The sequence below is a fragment of the Rhinolophus sinicus genome, linkage group LG03, assembly GCF_036562045.2.
Source record: "Rhinolophus sinicus isolate RSC01 linkage group LG03, ASM3656204v1, whole genome shotgun sequence".
Taxonomy (NCBI): domain Eukaryota; kingdom Metazoa; phylum Chordata; class Mammalia; order Chiroptera; family Rhinolophidae; genus Rhinolophus; species Rhinolophus sinicus.
This window is the reverse complement of record NC_133753.1, coordinates 98,079,880-98,103,063: the sequence shown is the minus strand read 5'-3', so window position 1 is coordinate 98,103,063 and position 23,184 is coordinate 98,079,880. Positions and strand designations below refer to the sequence as shown.

Here is a 23,184-nt window from a genome sequence, read left to right as displayed (position 1 = left end):
GTTCCCCCCTCCCAACCAATCCCCAGTTCATGCTTTCTGAGCCTGGGGTTCCTTATCTCCACAGGTTGTAAGAACAGCCTGGGATGATGTGTGTGTCCAGAGTCTGCCCAGGAAGGGGCAGGCCAGAACTGTTCCAGCCTGCCTGCTGTGGGGAGCAGGAATGGGGAGGGGGAGGAGAGGGAGCAAAGTTTCCAGGTCTAATTCCTCCCACTTTGGACATGGCCAGAGGGGAGCTCTAGGCTAACCTGAGTGAGTTAAAGATTGGCCAGGTGTGCGTGAGAAGCTCAGGTCAACTCCTGACCACAGGGAGCCAAGTGGGGCAGTAACCATTGGGTGACTAGTGGGCCTGAAACTCTGGCCATGGCTGTTTGTTGCTTGTTGGGCCTTTATATACTCATATGCCACTAGGGTGCACCAATGTTTTCCACTGGTTAGGGGCTCTGAAGGATGGGACCTTGTCCCCCTCAGACTGGAGCTCCCAGAGCAAGGCCATGTTTCCCTCAGATAGGGCCATGTTTCCTGAGACTCCCAACTTTCAGTTGTGGTCCTCTCCTGAGACTGGGACCCTCAGAGCAGGCTCATTTCCCCTCAGATTGGAGCCTGCAGGTAGGACTGTGTCTCCTCCTCAGTTTGTGATGTCCAGGACAGAGTCACACCCTGCTCAGCCTTAGCTTCCCAGGACAGGACTCTGTCTGCCCCCTCAGACGGGGTCCCCAAGGGCAGAGCTGTGCCGCCTTCATTTGACTGGTGAGCTGAGTCTTCTCTCAGATGGAGGTTCCGTGAAGCATTGGCGGAACCAATTGGGTTTAAGGACAGGCATGGACACAGACAGATGAAGCTCAGGTGAGGTGCTTCCTCCCTCCAGGATTTTAGCACAGAGGCCAGCTGATTTTACTTGGTAAATTTATTATTTTCTTCAAAGTCTCAGACAGCAATGATTACTTCCAGAATGCCACTGGATGAACACTTTGGAAATGGTTTGGCTCCTTTTCATCTTATCTTAGAGAATCATAATTCGTAGGACAGATAAAGCTGAGTCTTGATTAGTAATAAAGTAAACAAAAATAAACTGAGGGAAGGCTTCCGCAAGAGTGCAGGTGGTACATTTATGGTAATAGCACCTCCTGCTGGTCAAGGGTGGCATTGCACCTTACCTCTATTAGTCTTTGTGGCTTCTACTCAGACAAGTGGTAGGAAGTGAGTGAGGTCCAGCGGTTCTGTATGTGGGCTATTCCGAAAGGGGTGATGGCAGGGTCAAAACTCTGTAAACTCATCCCTAGACTTCAACACCTAGGGGTTGGTCCCCATTTGAACCACCTTCTTATGAAATTTTCAATTTGAACTATTGGTGGCGATTTTTTTCTACAGAACACATCTGTCATACAGTAATGAAAGTCAACAGGAAAACAGGATTCACTTTGCAGAGAGCCACACTACTGCCCATGTTGCTGGATGAGTCTATTCCAGAAAACAGGGGGTTATGGTAGATGGGTGGGCAAAGACATTCTTTCCGTGTCATTCTTTCCTACCTCCTTATAGGACCCTCCCTGAGGAGTCCTCCATCATTTTCCTTCCACCATCCCCCACACTTGGGTGGGTACTCCAGAGTCACAATATAACCAGTTTGTCCCTCCAAGGAAAGAGCTTTGTGTCCTTGGAAAGAGCTTTGTTTGGGCTGGAGGGACATGAAGAATGCTGGTGGTCAGTTCAGGTGTGTCTGGGGAGGGAAGACACCTAAATCTCAGCATCCTCAAACTCTGTTTTTCTGTCTCTGTTTTGCGTGGGGAGGAGCCTTGCTCACACACAGGAGATGAAACATAATGAACAGTTCTCTCATTTTGTAAGGAACAAAACAAACTTATTATATACATAGAACCTAGTGCTTTTATGAGATCAGCTAATCCAACGCTGCCTCCATTTTGCAGGTGGAAAGACTGAAGGTGAAACTAGGGACTTTCAGAGTGGAAAAGGGGGCTCTATCACTGTGGAAGTGAGCACAGTGAGTGCTCCTCTCTCAGGGCTATGTGGAGAGAGGGGAAGGCCTGAGCCTTTTTTTTTTTGGCAATATTTTATTGTGTTACTAGCATTTTTTATTTTTTTTTAAAGATTTTATTTCTGAAGGGGAACAGGACTTTATTGGGGGAACAGTGTGTACTTCCAGGACTTTTTCCAAGTCAAGTTGTTGTCCTTTCAGTCTTAGTTGTGGAGGGCGCAGCTCAGCTCCATGTCCAGTTGCCATTGTGAGTTGCAGGGGGCGCAGCCCACCATCTCTTGTGGAGTAGAACTGGCAACCTTGTGGTTGAGAGCCCACTGGCCCATGTGGGAATTGAACTGGCAGCCTTTGGACTTAGGCGCATGGAGCTCTAACCGCCTGAGCCCCCGGACTGGCCGCCTTTTTGTTTTTGTAATTGATAGACTTTATTTACTTTTTGATTCCCATCCTCCCACCCCCTGCCCTCTGGCAACCATCATCTAGTTCTCTATATCTATAAATCTGATTTTGTTTTTTAAATTAAATTTATTGGAGTGACATTGATTAATAAAATTACATAGGTTTCAAGTATACAATTCTATAATACATCATCTGTATATGCATTGTGTGTTCACCACCCACAGTCAAATCTCTTTTCGTTAACATATATTTGACCCCCTTTACCTTTTTCTACTTCTCCCCACTCACTCCCCTTTCCCTCTGGCAACCACCACGCTGTTGTCTGTGTCTATCTGTTTTTATTTGTTTGTTGTTTTCAGTTTTATATTCCACATATAAGTGAAATCACATGATTCTCAACTTTTTATGTCTGACTTATTTCGCTTAGCATGTAATCTCAAGATCCATCCATGTTGCCCCAAATGGCAGTATTTCATTTCCTTATGGCTGAGTAATATCCCTTTGTATATATGTACCACATCTTTTTATCCAATCATCTATCGAAGCACACTTCAATTGTTTCCATGTCTTGGCCACTGTGAGTAGTGCTGCAGTGGATATAAATGTACATATATCTTTACAAAGAAATGTTTTCAAATTTTTTGGGTAGATACCTAGAAGAGGGATTGCTGGGTCATATAGTAGTTCTATTCTTAATTTTTTGAGGAACCTCCATATTATTTTCCATAGTGGCTGTACCAATTTACATTCCCACCAGCAGTGTATGAGGGTCTCCTTTTCGCCACATCCTCGCCAACATTTTTTTTGTTGATTTATTGATGGTAGCCATTCTGACAGGTGTGAGGTGATATTTCATTGTGTGGTTTTAATTTTCATTTATCTGATGAACATCTTTTCATGTCTATTGTCCATCTGCATGCCCTCTTTGGAGAAATGTCTATTCAGGTCCTCTGCCCATTTTTTAATGAGTTTGTGTGTGTGTGTGTGTGTGTGTGTGTGTGTGTGTGTTAAGTTGTATGAGTTCCTTATGTATTTTGGATATTAACCTCTTATCAAATGTATCACTTGTGAATATTTTCTTCTTTTTAGTAGGGTGGTGTTTTTTGATGGTTTCCTTCATATGCAAAAACTTCTTTTGGTTTGTGGTTATGAGGTTTATGTCTATTATTCTATATCTATAGCAGTCTATTTTAAGCTAATAGGAGTTTAAGTTAGAATATGTTCTCTAAGGACCACATTTTTACACCCCAGCCATGCTTTGTTATTGATGTCATGTTGTGTGTCTTTATGTGTTGTGTATGTCCTAACTACTTATTGTAGTTTAAGTTGAGTTTGATACATTGTTTTTTCTTTTGACCTTTGTGGTAACTTTTTAAATGTCTGATTTACTGTATTTATTAACTATTTGGCTTTACCTGTGAAATTTTTTCCTTTCTCATGTTTTCTTATTTCTGCTTATGGCCTTTGCTTTTCTGTTTAAAGAAGGCCCTTTAATAGTTCTTGTACAGCTGGCTTAATGGTGATGAGCTCCTTTAGTCTTTGCTTGTCTAGGAAACTATCTCTCCTTCAATTCTGAACGCTAACCTTGCCAGGTAAGTTATTTTTGGTTGTAGGTTCCTTTCTTTCAGCACTTTAAAGATGTCCTGCCACTCTCTTCTGGCCTATAAAGTTCCTGCTGAGAAATCAGTCTTGTGGGGTTTCCTTTGTATGTAATTCATTGTTTTCCCCTTGCTTCCTTTAAGATTGTCTCTATCTGTAACTTTTGCTATTTTAATTACAATATGTCTTGGTGTGAGTCTCTTTAGGTTCATCTTGTTTGGAACTCTCCGTGCTTCCTGGACCTGCATGTCATTTCCTTTCCCAGCTTAGGAAAGTTTTCAGCCATTATTTCTTAAAATAAAGCTTCTGTTCCTTTCTCCTTTTCTTCTCCTACAGGGATCCCTATAATGTGAATGTTTGAGCGCTTGATGTTGCCCCAGTGGTCCCTTAAACTGTCCTCAGTTTTTAAAAGTTCTTTTTTTCTTTTTGCTGCTCTGATTGGTTGATTTCCACTCATCTGTCTTCCAGGTCACTGATCCGTTCTTCTATATTAGCTGATCTTCTGTTGGTTTCTTCTAATGTATTTTTTCATTTCAGTGATTGTATTCTTCACGTTGGCTTTGTTCTTTAGTACACTGCCTAACTCTGTTGCAGGTCTCCCTAAGCTCCTCAAGTCCGTTCTCAACTTTGGTGAGCATCCTTATGATCTTTTTGTTTTGTTTTTAATTCTTTATCAGACAAATTACTTATCTCCATTTCCCTAGGGTGTTTTTCTGGAGATTTTTCTTCTTCCTTCATTTGAGAGATATTCTTCTGTCTTTTCATTTTGTTTGACTTTTTATGTTTATATGAATTAGACATATCTATGTCTCCCAGTCTTTAAAAAGTGTTCTTATGTATAAGCAGCCTCTGTGTTGGCTATGTGTGCTGGGTGGTTTTGGGAGGCTGGTTGGGGCCAAGCAGGTGCCTATGGTGTCCAGGACACCGGCCCACTGAGCCAGAGAGGCTCCAGGTGAGGAGCCCATGTGTGTGTTGTAATGCCCTGTTGATCCTGCATGCTCCCTTAGTTCCGGCTGAAAGGGGCTGGCTCGGTGGTATGTCTGGGAACATGCTGCAGCAACCTTGTAGGTAGTTCAGAGCACCCGAATAGAGCCCTCACCCACTCTATGGTGGTGGAAGGGTACATAAAGGCACTCACAGGCACCTCTGGCCCCGGAAAATTCCTGCAATCCCCGCAAAGCTCCTGTGTTTTCCCAGCCTTCTCTACAGTCTCTGTCTCTCTCGTTTTAAAATTTTTTCTCAAGTTTTAAAAATTCACATTGGCAATTTATTCACAAGAAAGTATTAGCAACACTTTTTAAATTTTTATTAAATGCAGTGGGGTGACATTAGCTAATAAAATTTTATGGGTTTCAAGTATAAAACTCTATAATATATAATCATGTGTATATTGCATTGTGTGTTCACCACACAGTCACATCTCCTTTTGTCACCATATATTTGGCTCCCTTCACTCTTTTCCACCTCTCCCCGCTCCCTTTTCCGTCTGACATCCACAATACTATTGTCTGTGTCTAATGGTTTTTGTTTGTTGCTTTCAGTTTTATATGTGGATATGAGTGAAATAACATGGTTCTTGACTTACGTTTGACTTATTTCACTTAGTATGATATTCTCAAGATCTATGTTGTCACAAAAGGCACTATTACATCTTTTCTTATGGCAGAGTAATATTCCATTGTGTATATGTGCCACATCTTTTTTAATCCAATCATCTATCAAAGCACACTTTGGTGGTTTCCATGTCTTGGCCACTGTGAGTAGTGCTGCAATGGACATAGGTGTACATATATCTTTATGAATAAATATTTTCAAATTTTTCGGGTAGATACCTATAAGAAGGATTGCTGGGTCATATGACAATTCTATTCTGAATTTTTTGAGCCTCTAGATTATTTTCCACAGTGGCTGTACAGACTCTGTCTTGTTTGATATACAGAAAGTGGTCTTGTGAGTAGACTTCATTTTTTTGAATAATTTTAGGTTATAGGAAAATGAGTGGAAAATAGAGAATTTCAATATATCTGCTCTCCCTGCTCCCAGTTTCCCTAATATTAACATCTTGCATTAGTAGATATGTATTTTTCTCTCATTAAACTTTGTTTTAATGGGTCTCAAAATTCTGTGACAGATTTTTTGGTCAAGTTGTTTTCATTAAAAAGTACTGATTTTAAAAAACGAATAACTTAAACACACACACACACACACACACACACACACACACACAAATGGTCCACAAAACATTCTCCTTTCCTTCTGAAGGTTTTATGAAGCATTGTATTCATTAACCAGTCTTTCAGTATTACACTTAAATGGCCAACAGAGACATACAGTCTGAGACCGTTCTTACACCACTGATTAAGACTGGGGTGGCAGGTGTTGGGGATACTATTCATTTAGCCTTCTGAGCTTTCTAGGCAGATGTGGTGACCTTGCCAGCTTCAACTGCCTTCTTTTTTTTTTTTTTTAAATAAATTTTATTGGGGAATATTGGGGAACAGTGTGTTTCTCCAGGCCCATCAGCTCCAAGTAGTTGTCCCTCAATCTAGTTGTGGAGGGCGCAGCTAAGCTCCAAGTCCAGTTGCCATTTTCAATCTTTAGTTGCAGGGGGCACAGCCCACAATCCCATGTGGGAATTGAACCGGCAACCTTGTTGTTGAGAGCCTGCGCTCTAACCAACTGAGCCATCTGGCCGCCCCAACCTGCCCATTTTTAAAAATAGATTATTTTTTGCTATTGAGTTGCACAGATATTTTCTCCTTTTTAGTAAGTTGCTTTTCATTTTGTTGATAGTTTTCTTTGTTGCACAGGAGCTTTTCAGTTTGATGTAGTCCCACTTGTTTATTTTTTCATTTGTTTTTGGTGTCAAATCCAAAAAAAATCGCCAAGATTGATATCAAGGAGCTTACCGCTTATGTTTTCTTTTGTTTTAATTTTTTTAAATTAGTTTCAGGTGTACAAAACAATATAATGGTTAGACATTTATACCCCTCACAAAGTGATAGCCCCCTCCCCCACTCTACTGCCCCTCTGACATTGTATATAGCTGTTACAGTTCCACTGACTGTATTCCCTATGCTGTACTCCACATCATATGTATATATAATATATATATAGCCAAAAATGTATACACATTTTAAGAAAGGGAAAAACTATTAAAATTGTAATACACAATATATACTGATAACAAAAGATGAATACAAGTCACTTTTGACTTCTGCAATTACAAGAGGTGCTCAAAGTGGTTACCATCAGCATCCAGACACTTCTGATTATGGCGAACTACTGCTTGAGCAACGTTGACCAAAGTGTCCACTTGTATCCATTTTTGGCACCCCTGGTATATATTTAATTATAGTTGACTGCTTATGTTTTCTTATAGGAGTTTTATGATTTCAGGTCTTATGTTCAAGTCTTTCATGTATCTTGAGGTAATTTTTGTGTATGGTGTAAGAGAGTGGTCCAGTTTCATTCTTTTGCATTATGGCTGTCCACTTTTTCCAACACCATTTATTAAAGAGATTGTCCTCTTGAAACCAATATAAAATGATATTGAATGTCAACTGTAATTGAACAAGACAAACGAAAAAAAGAGTTTATCTTTCCCCATTATATATTCGTGGCTCCTTTGTCATAAATTAATGGACTATTAATGTGTGGGTTTATTTCTGGGCTCTCTATTCTGTTTCATTGATTTATGTGTCTATTTTTATATTTTACAATATTGTATTGATCACTGTATCTTTGTAATATAGTTTGAAACCAGGAAGCATGTCTCCAGCTTTGTTCTTCTTTCTCAGAACTGAGTCTTCTGTGGTTCCATACAAATTTTAGGATTGTTTGTTCTATCTCTGTGAAAAATGCCTTTGGAATTTTGATAGGGATTACATCAAATCTGTGGATTGTTTTGGGCAGTTAATATGGACAATTGTAAAAATGTTAATTCTTCCAATCCATGAGCATGAACTATCTTTCAATTTATTTGTGACTTCTTCAATTTCTTTCATTAAATCAAAGTCTTATAGTTTTCAGTGTATAAGTCTTTCACTTCCTTGGTTAAATTTATTCCTAGATATATATATTTTTTTATGCAATTGTAAATGGGATTGTTTCTTAATTTCTTCTTCTGCTAGTTTGTTATTTATGTATAGAAATTCAACTTCTGTGTATTTTTGTATATTGTAGAATTTTGTATATTGATTTTGTATCCTGAAGTCATTTATTAGTTCTAATAGTTTTTTGGTGGAGCCTTTTGGGTTTTCTGTATATAGTATTGTCATCTGCAAATAGTGACAGTTTTACTTCTTCCTTTCCAATTGGGATGGTTTTTATTTCTTTCTCTTGCCTAATTTATCTGGACTTCCAGTACTATGTTAAATAAAAGTGGTGAGAGTGGGCGTCCTTGTGTTTTTCCTGATTTTAGAAGAAAAGCTTTCAGCTTTTCATCATTGACTAGGATGCTAACTGTGAGCTTGTTATATATGGCTTTTACTATGTTGAAATACGTTCCCTCTATTTGCACTGTGCTGAGTTTTTATAATAAATGAATGTTGAATTTTGTTAAATGCCTTTTCTGCATCTATTGAGATGATCGTTTTGTTAATGTGGTGTGTCACATTGATTGGTTTGCAGATGTTGAAGCATCCTCACATCCCTGGAAGAAATCCAACTTGATCATGGTCTACGATCCTTTTAATGTGTTGTTGAATTTGGTTTGTTAATACTTTATTGAGGATTTTTAAATCTATGTTCATCAGGGATGTTGGCCTGTTGTTTTCTTTTCTTGTGGGGTTTTTGCCTGGTTTTGATATCAGAGTAATGCTGGCCTCATAAAATGAATTGGAAGTATTCTTTCCTCTTCTATTTTTTTGGAAGAGTTTGAGAAGGATTGGTATTGATTCTTCTTTGAATGTTTGGTAGACTTCACCAGTGAAGCTGTCTGGTCCTGGACTTTTGTTTTTTGGGAGGTCTTTGATTACTGATTCAATCTTCTTACTAATAATTGGTCTGTTCAGATTTTCTGTTTCTTCATGATTCAGTCTTGTAGGTTTTATGTTTCTAGGAATTTATCCATTTCTTCCAGGTTATCCAACTTGTTGGCATCCAGTTGTTCATAGCGCTCTCTTTATAATCCTTTGCATTTCTGGGTTATCAGTTGTACTGTCCCCTCTTTCATTTCTAATTTTATTTATTTATCTGCTTGGTGAGTCTAGCTAAAAATTTGTCAATTTTATTTGTAATATCATTTCAAAGAACCAGCTCTTAGTTTCATTGATCTTTTCTACTGTGTTTTTAGTCTCTATTTCACTTATTTCCGTTCTGATCTATATTATTTCCTTCCTTCTACTACTTTTGAGCTTCATTTGTTCTTCTTTTTCTTGTTCCTTGAGATATAAAGTTAGGTTGTTTCCTTGAGATTTTCTTGTTTCTTGAGGTAGTCATTTATTGCTATGAACTTCCCTCTTAGAACTGCTTCTGCGTTGGTATGTTGTATTTCCATTTTCATTTGTCTCAAGGTATTTTTTCAATTTCTTTTTTGATCCACTTGTTGCTCAGTAGCACATTGTTTAATTTCCACATATCTGTGAATTTTCCAGTTTCCTTCTTGCAATTGATTTATTTTCTCATACTATTGTGGTCAGAAAAGATGTTTGATATGATTTCAGTTTTCTTAAAATTATTAAGATTTGTTTTGTGGCCTAACATGTGATCTATCCTGGAGAATGTTCCAGGTGTACTTGAGAAGAATGTGTGTTCTGTTGCTTTTGGATCAAATGTTCTGTATATATCTGTTAAGGCTATCTAGTCTAATGTGTCATTTAAGGCCAATGTTTCCACATTAATTTTCTGTCTGGATGATCTATCCATTGATGACAGTGGAGTATTAAATTTCCCTACTATTATTGTATTGCTGTCTATTTCTTTCTTTAGGTCTGTTAATATTTGCTTTATATATTTAGGTGTTCCTGTGTTGGGTGAATAAATACTTATGAATGTTATATCCTCTTGTCGAATTGACTATCATTCTGTAATGACCTTCTTTGTCTCTTATTACAGTCTTTGTTTTAAAGTCTATTTTTGTCTGATGTAAGTATATCTACCCCAGCTTTCTTTTGGTTTCCATTTGCATGGAATATGTTTTCCATTCTTTCTCTTTCAGTCTGTATGTCCTTGTAGCTGAAGTTAGTCTCTTGTAGGCAGCTTATGGATGGCCCTTTTTAAAAAAAATCCGTTCAGCCACTCTGTTTTTTGATTGGAGAATTTAGTCCATTTATATCCAAAGTAATTATTGATAAGTATGTATTTATTGTCATTTTGCAAATTGCTTTGTAGTCCTTCTGTTCCTTTCTTTTTCTCTTGCCCTCTTCCTTTGTGATATAATGATTTTCTATAATGGTATGTTTGGATTCCTTTTTCTTTGTCTTTCGTGCATCTACTATAGTTTTTGCTTTGTGGTTACCATGAGGCTTACATATTTATAACCATCTAGCTTTTTAAAATTGTTATTCCAGTAGGTATGAAATGGTATCTCATTGTGGTTTTGATTTGCATTTTTCTATTAACCAATGATGTTAAGCATCTTTTAGCGTCTGTGTCCATTTGCGTATCTTTTTTACAGAACTGTCTATTCAAGTCTTTTTCTGAGTTTTGAATTGTGTTTTTTTGTTGTTGTTGAGTTGTAGGCGTTCCTAATTATATTCTGGATATTAATCCTTTATTAGATATATGAATTGCAAATGTTTTCTCCCATTTTGTGGCTTATCTTTTCACTCTTTTGATAGTGCTCTTTGATGAGACCTGGGGCTTTTGCAGGTAATCTAAGTATTTCTGGGGAGTTTATCTTCTCCTAGCTGAGGATGAACAAATCAGGGCCTTGTGGGGAGTCAGATGCTCTACCTTTTGAGGATGAGACATGAGGGATCCCCATTCACCCATCTGAGTTTGGCCCTCAAGGCTGGGCCCCTTCCTCCCTGTTCTCTTTAAGTGTTGAAAGACTTGACTCATACAGGAAAAGAGAAAAGAGGGAAAGATGTACCCATCAATGACTGGGCCTAGTCTCAGGACTCAAAAAACCATTCATGCTACAACATGGATGAACCTTGAAAACATGCTAAGTGAAGAAGCCAGTCACAAAAGACCACATATTGTATAATTGCACTTATATGAAATGTCCAGAGTAGCCGAATCTACAGAGACAGAAAGAAAATTAGTAACTGCCTGGGGCTGGTAGGGCAGGGAAGGTGGGTTAAGGCGAAATGGGCAGTGACTGTTAATGGATATGGGCTTCTTTCTTGGGTGATGAAAAGGTTCTAAAGGTGATTGTTGTGTGATAGCACAACTCTGTAAATATACTGAAAGCCATGGGTTGTACACTTTAAGGAGGTGAATTGTATGTTATATGAATAAGGGGGAGCAAAATAAGACCCCAAATATGCCAGTTCAGCATATTGATGATTTTGAATTAAAGTTACTTAAGAAAGAGCTGGTCCAAGAAGAACTCTCTACCCCTTTTTTGTCCCCCTGAAAGCAGGAAATAAAAAATCCCCTATGTGAAGATTTCCTTCCTATATCAGGCATACTTGTCACCTGAGACAGGGAATTCAAGGCCCAGAAGGCTATATAAACAAACTTTGTTACTTCTTCATTAATTTGCTACCTGAAGCCCAAACTCCTTTGTTTTGTCAAATCTTCACAAATAATTGTTTATTTGTTTTAAAAGTATAAAAGCAGCCTGCATCAGTCATTTCTTTGAGTCTCATATTTCTATGGCCTTCTGTATGTACAAAATTAAATTTGTTTTTTTCCTCTTAATCTGTCTTATGTCAACTTAATTTTAGGCCAGCCAAAGAATCTAGAAGGGAAAATGGGAAAAATTCTCTTCTCCTGCATGAATTATATTTCAATAAAGGCATTACTGAAAGAAATAAAGAAAGGAAAAAAAAGGCTGAGGCCCATGGTGACCCCTATCCTTCCTTCTGCATCAGCATGCTGGTGCCTTCTTCACTTGACAGAGAAGCGTAGCCGTGCCTGGACATGCTCACAGTGGGCATGCTTCATGGTCAGCCCGTAGATGGGGGTTAGGTCCACTTTCACACCCGGTGGCACACTGAACTCCAGCTGCTGTAGCAGGATGGCCAGGAAAAGGAAGATCTCCGATTTGGCCAGCACCTCCCCTATGCACCGGCGCTTGCCCAGGCCAAAGAGAATCACTTTCTCACTCAAGGTCTTGTTGATGGCAGTCCCATCAGCAGTGAGGAATCGCTCCGGCCGGAACTCAAATGGGTCCTCCCACAGCTTCCTGCAAGAGGAACAGAGGAACTGGGATGTCTGGGCTGGGAGGCTCTGGGAGGAAAGGCCTGGAGGGAGGCTTCTGAACAGACTTCTGTTGATATCACAAGTGTTAGAATAGATCAAGAGCAATGAAAGGAGAGTGGGGAAAGGGACCAAACTATACTTGAGGGCTTATTTCTTTTATATAGCTCTTTCTAAAATGATCAGCCTTGAAAATAGTGCTTTTTAATATTAAATTATCTTCCTTCTCATTAGTATACAAGGGGAATCCATAGTGTATCTTGGTTTATGCTTATTGTTTTAGAGTAATTACTGACAGCATCCCACACTCAGAAGTGCCCCTGTTTGGATGGTAAATGATGTGGTCCCCCTACCCATAGACTAAAGAAGGGTTTTCCAAAGAGAGGTTCCTAGGCCATCCGCAGCAAATCATCTGAGTACTCCACCTTAGCTACCAAAGTGGAAGCTTGGGGGGTGAGGTGCTAAAATCCACAACCAACTTCCTGGTTAATGCTTTTTTTTTTTTTTTTTTGTCTTTCCCCTGGTTAATTCTTATGCGCTGTAAAGTTTGAGAAACATGAACCTAAATTTTGTCACTTAGAGAAGGTTCTGTAGCAATCGAGGCACTATTCCTTTGTTACATGACACAACCAGTTTCTAGAGGAGCAGCCAGTCCTTCCCAACTGCTGACCTTCACACGCTTGTTAGTGGGGGGGCGGACTTACCGGTCATGATTGACATGCCACTGATTTACGAAGACGCAGCGCTCCTTGGGAATGTAGAAGCCATTCAGTGTTGTGTCCCTTGTTGTGCTGTGGAGGGAAGAGGGCTCTGTCAGACTCAGAGGCTGGAAAACTGGGGCCTGGCTCTGGGAGCTTCTTGCTCCTACACCCACCCCACCCCAACAGCCTGCCCACCACGGTCTCCATGTCCTCCACAGGGAGGACATGGCAGGAGGAGGGAAGGGGGAAATGATCCTTCCCCTTCCTTGGCTCCTGTTCTTCAGCCTAAACAAGTGTTTACGACACTTCTGTTTGTGCCCAGCTGTGTACTTGGCCATCTTCAGGAGCCTGGGGAATGCCCAGCATGGTCGAGGAGTTAGGCCTCTTACTCTGGGAATAACTAGACCAGCACATGGGCAGAGGAAGTGTGCACTAAACTCTCCTGACATTGTTAAAATCCCAGGATATAATCAGGGACAAATGATTGTAAGTCCTACAAGATATCCGAAATGAGCTGTGCCAGCTGGATGAGTCAAGAAAGGCTCCTAGGGGAGAAGTTTGTGTCAGGATTGATCTCGGGCAGGGATAGGATTCTGGTTAGCCAGAGAAGAGGTTAGAAGGCACTCGAAGCAGAAGGTCCAGTAAAAGCGAGGTTGGAGTCTGGCTGGCTCACGCTTGTGAGGAAGGGTGAGGTCAGCCTGGCCGCGGTGAGAGCACTTGTAGTGGGGAATGTGAGCTGAGATCAGGAGTGTGACTTTCTCCTGGGAACTGGGGAGTTTGGTCATATTTGGACTGAATAGGGGCAGACTAGAGGCCGAGGGTCTGTGAGGAACATGGTGTCATGGTCAGGAAGCAGGTGCTGAAGCAGGGCGAGAACTGAGATGCTTGGAGGAGAAACCATGGTGAGGATGAGGAGAGGGAGGGCACAATAGGTAGGACTCACCTGTGGGGGATGGTGAAGGGGACAAAGGAGGAGTGTCGGAAGGTCTCCAGGATGAAGGCCTCCAGATAGGGCAGCTGGGGTCTGTCTGAGAGCCGGGGCTGCCGTGCCCTGCCAATCACTGTGTCTGCAGAGCACAGAAGACAGACAGGGCTTACGGGCTGCCTGCCTGCTCCATGGTATCTGCGTCCCTTATTATCCCAAATGTCACTCTATGTCGTGTCACTCTACGTCTATTTACATGTCTGAGACCCACCAACCCTCTCCCAGCATCTTCTAGACAAGGGTGGACACAATTGTATGCCCAGGGCTTGCACATAGTAGGTATATAAGAGCTATATATAGATTGAACAAATGGCCTGGGGCCCCCAGGCTTCTCTCTACATACCCAGTTCCTCCTGGATCTTTCTCTGCATCTCAGGATTTGTAACAAGGTACATAAGGCTCCAGGAGATGGCTGTTGTGACTGTGTCAAATCCTAGGCAGCATGGGCAAGGTGAGGAAGGAAGGAAAACAGGAACAAGAAACCAACATTTACCAAGCACCCACCACGTACATATCAAGCATTGTCTTTCTCTGCCTCCCTCATTCCCACCCCCACCCCCCAACTTGAGTCACTGGTTTCATAATTAGCTGCTGGAACTACAGGGGCTTAGACTTATAGGCCAGAGAGCCCTTTATTGTTCAGATGGGGAAACTGAGGCCCCAAGGATGAGAGGGACTTGGCTGAGTTGGCACAGCCTGGGTTCAAACCCTGAACCTGGGCAGGTTTCCGTGTTCTGTACTGTCTGGTGTTTGGAGGCAAATTATCTGACGGACTTGGGCCTGGGCAGTTCTGTGGGTAAATGGCAGGCACTGATGGCTGGAGGGGCTGCGGCCTGTTTCCTACCGGCCCCAAAGATGTCATTGATAAGGTTGACAATCTTCTCATGGGGGACGAGGCCACCGCTGGAGTCCTTCTCGCAGTGCTGGAACAGGGCACCGGTGATGTCCTGAACACTGTCCTGGGGGGCAGACGCTTGGTAGCAGCCAGCACTTCCAGGACCAAAGGCAGCACCTCAACCCCACCCCATCCCGTACCCGCCACGCCTCCAGGCAGTGGGCTTTGCTGCAGCAGGAGCTGGTAGCAGCCCAGGGGAGGGCTTAAAGTATCATTTCCTGCCTCATTGACCCTTCCTCCCAGTAACCCCAGGGGTCTAATATCAAAGGGGGGGGTGTTAGTGTGAGTACAGCGAAGCAAAGTGACACCTGAGCTGGAGATTAATCTCTTTCAGGGTGCAGGTTCCTAAGCAACAAAAGCCTTCTCACACACAGTAACAGCCCCCCACATGGCAGGGTTCTGCCAGGGCCCCACACACAGCCTTATCTCTCTGAGGCTTTCAGATGCTCTGAGAAGGAGGCTATGGGGATGAGGAAACCGAGGCCACACAGGGAGAGGGGTTGGCTTCAGGTCACACAGCTGCTCCAAGGTGTCCCAAAGCCTTCCCAGCCCTCGGCAGCTCATCAGCTCTGGGGTTCTTTTGGAGTTGGGTGAGAGGGGCCACCCCAGGCTCTTCAGGGTGCCCCCTCCCCACCTGCATGCTGGGCTCACCTTGACAAAGCCCTGGTAGTGCTCCTGGACTATTTTCTGCAGGAAGCGCACAAACCGCTGGTTGAAGGCCTTGAACCTCTGCAGGGTGGGGTTGGGCAGGTATCGCAGGATGGGGAAGAAGTCCACGGGGTTCGTAGAGGAGGCGGACTCCACAAAATCCTGACTGTTCTTCACAAGGCTGAGCATCTCTTCACTGCTCTGGGGAAAGTGCTGCCCAAAGCACATGGCACCAATGACTTTGGCCACTGACACCACCACCTGGTCGTAGGGGTCGAAGCGCCCAGCCTCTACCATCAGCTCCTGGAACTTGGCAATGAGGGCTTCAGCCTCCTTGCTCACATGCTCCTCCAGGTAGCAGGAGGACATGGAAGCCGGGTCTGAGGCGATGGAGAAACTCTTGAGGGCATTCTGGGCCAGGCGCCGGCGGGCAGCCCACACTGGTCCAGAGTCTGGGTTGAAGGTCATGCTGTTGCCATCAGAGACCAGGGTGAAGCTGTAGAAGTCAGGCCGGCCCTTGAAATCATCGCTCTGCCGCACCAGGGCCTGCCGGATGGTGTCCAGGCCGCTGAGCACCAGCACAGGTGTGCAGCCAACGCGGATCTCCAGCACGTCCCCATAACGCTGGCTCAGCCGTGACAGCACCAGGTGTGGGCTCTTCCCCAAGGTCAGCATGTGCCCGAGCAGGGGCCAGCCCCAGGGCCCTGGTGGACTCTTTAGGCCTTTGGGGACCCGAGGCCGCCAGGCCCGGACCACCCAGAATACCAGGCAGAAGATGGCAGAGGCCAGGAGAAGCTCGGTAGCTGAGAAGGAACTGGGCTGGGACAATGCCATCTGTACCAACCATAGGCGGAGAGGAAAGAGGAAGCAGGGTGGAGATGGAGCCATTCACTCACTCACTCACTCACTCATTCAGTAAACACTGGCACATGTTCTGTGCTTGGCTCTCTGCGGGGCACCAGAAAGTCTAAGTTCCATGCACCGTGGATCCCACGTCCCAGGAGCTCACCCTAGTGCATCACAGAATCTGAGGGCTGGACAGGGGCCATGCGATTTTCAACTTGAGTGTCTGAACTCCCAGTCCTGGCCCTCCCTTTGGCTCATCACCTCAGTTTCCAATTCTGAGGCTGGAGTGGAGGCTAGTGACCACTTCAAAATGGGGAAGCATCTCTGTAAGCCCCTAATGCAGGGTGTATGCTGGGCATTGTGCCAAATGGTCCCCATCAGTGCTGGCTTCCTGCCGATATCTCCTCCTATTCAGGGAACAGGGAGCTGCACTGAGGGGACCAAGGTCACAGGGCTCATGCAAATGGCTCATGATGCCCCTTTCCCAGGGAATTCTTTATCAAGATCAAGAAAGGCACCTCCAACTCTGAGGATGCCTGTCCCCCCCACCCCCGCACTCCCCACAGCCTTGGAGTCTGAAGTTGGGCTGCAGCAACGGCCAGATCTGCCCTGTGCTGAGGGCAACCCTTTCCATCTCTCCACTCCAATCATACCAAGTGTCCTTAGAGATGGCCCAGTCCAAGATGCTCATTTAAAAATGGAGAAACTGAGCTCTGGAGCTGGGCTGCAAGGACTAGGACTCAGGCCTCCTACACCTGACCTAGTGTCCCCCAGTCCCTCCATCTTCACTGGTTCCCAAGATACATGGTGGGGATCCTACCATTTCCCAGGGACTGGGAATGGGCCCAAGAAAGGTACCTGTGGATGCAGGTGCTTCAGATCGGCAGGGTTGTAGGGGCTGGTACAGACCTCCCAGCTCCAGGTAGGGTGCCCTTTATAAACAGCACTCCTATCTTGTTGACCTACCTGTCTAGGTCACTTGATATTTAAGTCACTGATTACAACTGGAGGGATCAATCCTTGGACTTGGGCCATGATCCCTGGGCTCCTCCTACCACCCAGGCCCAGGGGCAGCTCTGCTGGGATAGGTGCTGTGACCTTGCGGAGGAGTGCTCACCTCCTTTCATGTTCAGGGTTGGGGGGTTGCTATTTCTCTCAGCAGCAAGGCAGGGTGCAGGGGTGACGGGCCTGTGGGCTCGCCCAGCCTTCTTTCCCACTGTACCTGTGGGGAAGCCCTGACTGGGCTCTCAGGCCCAGCAGGAGGCTCACTGCTCCTCCCCAGGAGGGTGCTGCAGTGCTTCTCCAATAGCCTACAAAACCACAGAAGGGAAGGGAGTGTTCCAGCCACCTCTGAATTTCAGCCCAAGGTCATCTTAAGCCCAGAGATGACGAGGATCCTGCATTCTAAAGAGAGACCCCCTCGCCTCCTCCCTCCTGTGAGAGGTGGTGAAAGTGAATGAGAATGCACGCTGCGGGCAGCTCCTCCTGGCAACTGGTTCACACTCTTTCAAATGGTCAATATCATTAAAAATAAATAGATAAAAAAGAGACAAGGATATTTTCTAGACCAAAGAGACTAAAGAGACATAACCAAATGCAATATATGAACCTTGATTGGATGCTGAATTTAAAAAAATAAAAAATTAAGGGCGGCTGGATGGCTCAGTTGGTTAGAGTGCAAGCTCTGAACAACAGGGTTTCAGGTTCGATTCCCACATGAGTCAGTGAGCTGAGCCCCCCACGACTAGATTGAAGACAATGAGCTGCTGCTGAGCTGCCAGAGGGGCGGCCACATGGCTCAGTTGGTTAGAGCCCATGCTCTTCACAAGGTTGCCGTTTCAATGAGATGGTGGGCTGCACCCCCTGCAACTAAAGATTGAAAACGGCAACTGGACTTGGAGCTGAGCTGCGCCCTCCACAACTAGATTGAAGGACAATGACTTGGATCTGATGGGCCCTGGAGAAACACACTGTTCCCCAATATTCCTGTCATGCAGGATCTCTGGTGCCGCCCCCCGCATAAGAACACAGGACATGGCGAGGCCAAAAAGGAACACCGCGGAGACATAGATGGGGGTGTCATACCACTACAGTCTCGCTGGCAGCTGGGCTGGAGACACAGGAAACAGGAGCCACACGATGTGCAATCCACTGTCTGCTTCTCTGCCAACCCACCTGCCGGCGTAGCCACGGCAGTTATATTAGTGGTAATGGCCAACTGGTTATAGCTGATGGCCGTCTAATCACATGTGATGGCCGTCTACTATCTGAGCCAGCACTTTCTACGTGAGGTCGAGAGCCTGGAAATTGCTCTCTGCGACTCTGTCCCCACAATTCTCCAATTAAAAAAAAAAAATTAAGAGTGCTCTCTTGAGTAACTCAAGTACTCATTATCTTCATTTTGGTTTAATGCTTTGGTTTATTAAAAGGTACTTTATAATTGTAGAGAGAACAAAGTCTGAAATTGGACAGACACAGTTTTTAATCCTGGATCTTCCAAGACAAATTATCCTTCTAAACCTCAATTTCCTTTTCTGTATAGTGTGTGTCATGCAGGGTGTCATGCGGGATCTCTGTCCCGCTCCCCACATAAGAACACAGGACATGGTGAGGCCAAAAAGGACCACCCACGGAGCCACAGATAGGGGAGTCATACTACTATATTCTCGCTGGCGGCTGGATTGGAGACCCAGGGAGCAGGAGCCACATGATCCGCAACCTGCCGTTCACTTCTCTCTGCCAACCAACCTTACTTGCTAGCTGCAATCTGCCTCTCCGCAATCCGCTCTTGCTAGCTCAGCCACCATCTTTTTGCTAGCCCCCATTTTTTACTAGCGTAGCCATGGGAGTTATATTAGTGGGCAGTGGCTCACTGGTTACAGCTGATGGCCAACTAGCCACAGCTGACGGCCATCTACTACCTGAGCCAGCACCTTTCCACATGAGGCCGAGAGCCTGGAAATTGCACTCCTGGCTCTGTCCCCACAGTGTGAGTAATAATTCCTTATTATCTATTATACAGGTATTGAGGTTTAAGTGATATATGAAGATTATCGTGAGGCTTAACTAATATGTAATGCACCTAGAACAGAATTTTACACATGGAACACTAAGTAGATGTTCAGTAAGGTTATTGTAGTTATTACTGTGTGCTTCAGTTGTATGAGAAATAATATATAATCCCTTTGAAAAGCAAAGAGATTTTGCTTTTCCCCCTGCATTTTGTTTTCCTAAGCCAGCAGGTACCACCAACCATTGAAGAGAAGTGCTTGTCCCTTGCATTATTCATTTATTCAATAAATACGTAGCACCTGCCAGGCACTATTTTTGGTTAAAAAAAAAATTAAGCTATAAAAAGAGACTTTTGGGACAATTGAAGACACATGAACAAGGAATGGGGATGATGTGATATTATGGAATTAATACTAATTTTCTTAGGTGTGAACATAGTACCACAGTTATGTGGGACAATATTTTAGGAGATATTCTTAGGAGATTAATGCTGTAGTGTTTGGAGGTAAAGTGTCATGATTTCCACAACTTAGTTTTAAGGGTTCTGCTGAAAAATAAACATACATCTGTGTATCTATATAGAGAGGAGAGAGAGAAAGAAGATGTAACAAATTCCAGCTATCCACAAACCTTCGTGAAGGCATGTGGGTGTTCATTATATGAAAGAGAGCGTTAAGGTAGAGGGCTGTTGCTTGGTAAGGGGTCCCACAGTGGTTCTCTCCTCCCTCTGGGGAAGAAAAGAGGACCCCCACCCCATCTCACAAAGCCAAGTGAAGGGAGTCCCAGGAGACCCAAACTGTAAGCATGGGATACCTGCAGAAGGGGGCTCCCCAGCCCTGAGTCCAAGTGGGAGGGAGGATGGTGAGGGAGACTGTGGCATTTGTGCATTTATCACACATTTTATAGCACTGGACACTTATGGGCCCGGCGTCGTTCTAAGGGCTTTATACGCATTATAATAACAAAAAACATTCTCAGTGATCCTACGGGATAGAAATTAACACTATTCTCACATTGCAACAAGCTAATAGAGGCACAAATAAGTTGTGTAATTTGTTTTAGGTCACCTAGTACTACATTAGAGCTGGGACTCCAACCTTTGGAAGATTGTACTCTGGACTACAACGTCATGAATCTGCCTGACACCTATCCCTGGACCTGGGGGAAGTATGTGGACACAGAAACTGAGTGGAGCAGGACGCAATGGCGGGGGCAGTGGAGGGCGGCCTGCCTGGTCAGAGCTGGGTACCTTACCAGGATGTGAGTCTCCTGAGGGCCAGGTGGACATGTTGAAGGGAAGTGGACTTTGCTGCAGAGGAGGGAGGGGAGCCCAGCAATGACAGGCTCTAGGGCATGCCCTGTGGGAACGAGCTGGGGGCAGGCATGAGGTCAACCACGGAGTCCAGCAGTTGCTTTAGGACCGTGTGATGTGGAGGACACCTTGGCTCTCGATGGAAAGCCAGCAGAGAGAGGAGCACCTACTGCACACGAGGGCCACCTTAGCCGAGAGAAAATAAACAGCACCAGGCAAATAAAAAGAGATTGGTTCCTCTTCCAGCACCCTCCCTTTCCCCTCCCTGGGGCACAGGCCAGCAAAGGCAGGACCAGCATGGAGTGAGGAAACAGAGGCTGCTTCTCCCCTTCCCCCTGGACCAGGTCTGAGAGGAGGATGGGGAAAAACTTTAAGTTGGATGTGAGAGGGAAATTTTGATTTAGATTGGACCGGGCTTCTAATTCCTGAAACTGAGAAAACCATGTGAGCCCCTGTATGATGTCAGTGGTCAAGGTCAGGAACCTGGTGGTGCCGCATGGAGCATTTGACCTTGGAGCGGAGGAGAGGAACGAACGCTCTTCTGTCTGTACCTCCACCAGGTGCAGGTGACCCAGTAAAGAAGGCCAAGTGTGAAGTTAGGCTGAGTTTTACAGAAAACTGCCTTGACAACCCTCGTAGTAATATATTTTTCGCTATGTCTTCTCAGGCAAGGGGAACAAAAGAAAAAGTAAACAAATGAGACTCCATCAAACTAGTTTTTACATAGCGAAGGAAACCATCAACAAAACAAAAAGACAGCCTACTGAATGGGAGAAGATATTCACTAATGATACATCTGATAAGGGATTAATATCCAAAAAATACAAGGAACTCATACAACTCACCACCGAAAAACCAAACAATCTGTTTAAAAAATGGGCAGAGGACCTGAATAGACATTTCTCCAAAGAGGTCCTACAGATGGCCAACAGACATATGAAAAGATCACTAATCTCACCCGCACTAACCATCAGAGAAATGCAAATAAAATCCACAATGAGATACCACCTCACCCCAGTCAAAATGGCATCATCAATAAATCAACAAACAACAAGTGCTGGTGAGGATGTGGAGAAAAGGGAACCCTTGTGCACTGTTGGTGGGATTGCAGATTAGTGCAGTCACTATGGAAAACAGTTTGGAGGTTCCTCAAAAAATAAAAAATAGAACTACCATATGACCCAGCAATCCCACTTCTGAATATCTGAAAAAAATCCAAATCACTAATTCAAAAAGACCCCTATGTTCATGGCAGCACTATTTGCAATAACCAAGATATGTAAGCAACCTAAGTGTCCATCGATGGATAAATGGATAAAGAAGATGTGGTATATACATACATACACATATATATGTATATATATTGGTATATGTATACATGTATACATATATACATACATATATATATATATACACACACACAATGGAATATTCCACAGCCATAAAAAAGAATGAAATCTTGCCATTTGCAACAACATGGATGGACCTAAAGGGTATTATAATAAGTGAAGTAAGTCAGAGAACGACAAATACCATATGATTTCACTTACATGTTGAATCTAAAAAAACACAATAAATGAACAAACAAAATAGAAACACACTCATAGATACAGAGAACAAGTTGATGGGTGCCAGAGGGGAGGGAGGGTTAGGGGGCAGGATGGAAAAGGTGAAGGGATTAAGAAGTACAAATTGGTAGTTACAAAATAGTCACAGGGATGTAAAGTACAGCACAGGGAATATGGTCAATAATATGGTAATAACTATGTAAGGTGCCAGGTGGGTACCAGACTCATAAGGTATGGAAATGTCTAATCACTGTGTTGTACACCTGAAACTAATATAATATTGTATGTCAATGGTAATTGAAAAATAAATATAAATTTTTAGAAATTGACTTTCTCTCCCTCTCTGTCTCCCTTTTGTATATGTCTCCTCTGGCAAGGAAAACAAAAGAAAAAATAAACAAATGAGACCACATCAAACTAACTCTCTCTCTCTCTCTCTCTCTGTCTCTCTCTCCCTCTCTTGCTCTCTCTCAGTCTCTCTCAATCTCTCTCTCTCCCTCTCTCTTGGTCTCTCTATCTCTCTCTCTCCCCCTCTCTCGCTCTCTCTCTCTCTCTCTCTCTCATACACACACACACACACACACACACACACACACTCTAATTAACTAAAGTCACACTTTGTTCAGGTTTCCTTGATTCCTACCTACTGTCCTTCCCCGTCCTAGGGCCCCATTGAGGAGGACAGCATCTCGCATTAAGTTATCATGTCTCCTTAGGCCCTTTGGATAATGTGTCTCACACTATCTTTGCTTTTGAGGACTCTGACAGTTTTCGGGAGTGCTGGTCAGGTATGCTGTAGGATGTCCCACAGCTTTCTCTCATGGTAAGACTGGGCTTATGGGTTGTTGGTAGGAAGAGACTGACAACAAGCAGGCAAACATGTGGATAAGAAAACTGCAGACCTAAGTCGTGC

General features: G+C 43.7%; 1 protein-coding gene across 1 annotated transcript; it reads right to left on the bottom strand.

Annotated features, from left to right (window-relative positions):
* Positions 1 to 11,119: 11,119 nt before the first annotated feature.
* On the bottom strand, positions 11,120 to 17,364 carry CYP1A2 (cytochrome P450 family 1 subfamily A member 2). Its single transcript, XM_019751033.2, has 7 exons — positions 17,238 to 17,364; positions 15,537 to 16,367; positions 14,835 to 14,949; positions 14,334 to 14,423; positions 13,949 to 14,072; positions 13,009 to 13,095; positions 11,120 to 12,290 (listed from the first exon to the last, which is right to left on the bottom strand). Exons 2-7 carry the CDS (start codon positions 16,365 to 16,367, stop codon positions 11,993 to 11,995), a joined length of 1,545 nt encoding a protein of 514 aa, XP_019606592.2. The 5' UTR covers positions 17,238 to 17,364; the 3' UTR covers positions 11,120 to 11,992.
* Between the last annotated feature and the right edge of the window lie 5,820 nt (positions 17,365 to 23,184).

Bases quoted from the DNA above. Each gene is read 5' to 3' on its own strand.
- CYP1A2 (XM_019751033.2), bottom strand. From the start codon at position 16,367: ATGGCATTGTCCCAGCCCAGTTCCTTCTCAGCTACCGAGCTTCTCCTG. The intron at 14,950-15,536 runs GTGAGCCCAGCA...TCTGCCCCCCAG, and splicing joins ACTACCAGGGCTTTGTCAAG to GACAGTGTTCAGGACATCAC. The intron at 14,073-14,333 runs GTATGTAGAGAG...TGTGCTCTGCAG, and splicing joins AAAGATCCAGGAGGAACTGG to ACACAGTGATTGGCAGGGCA.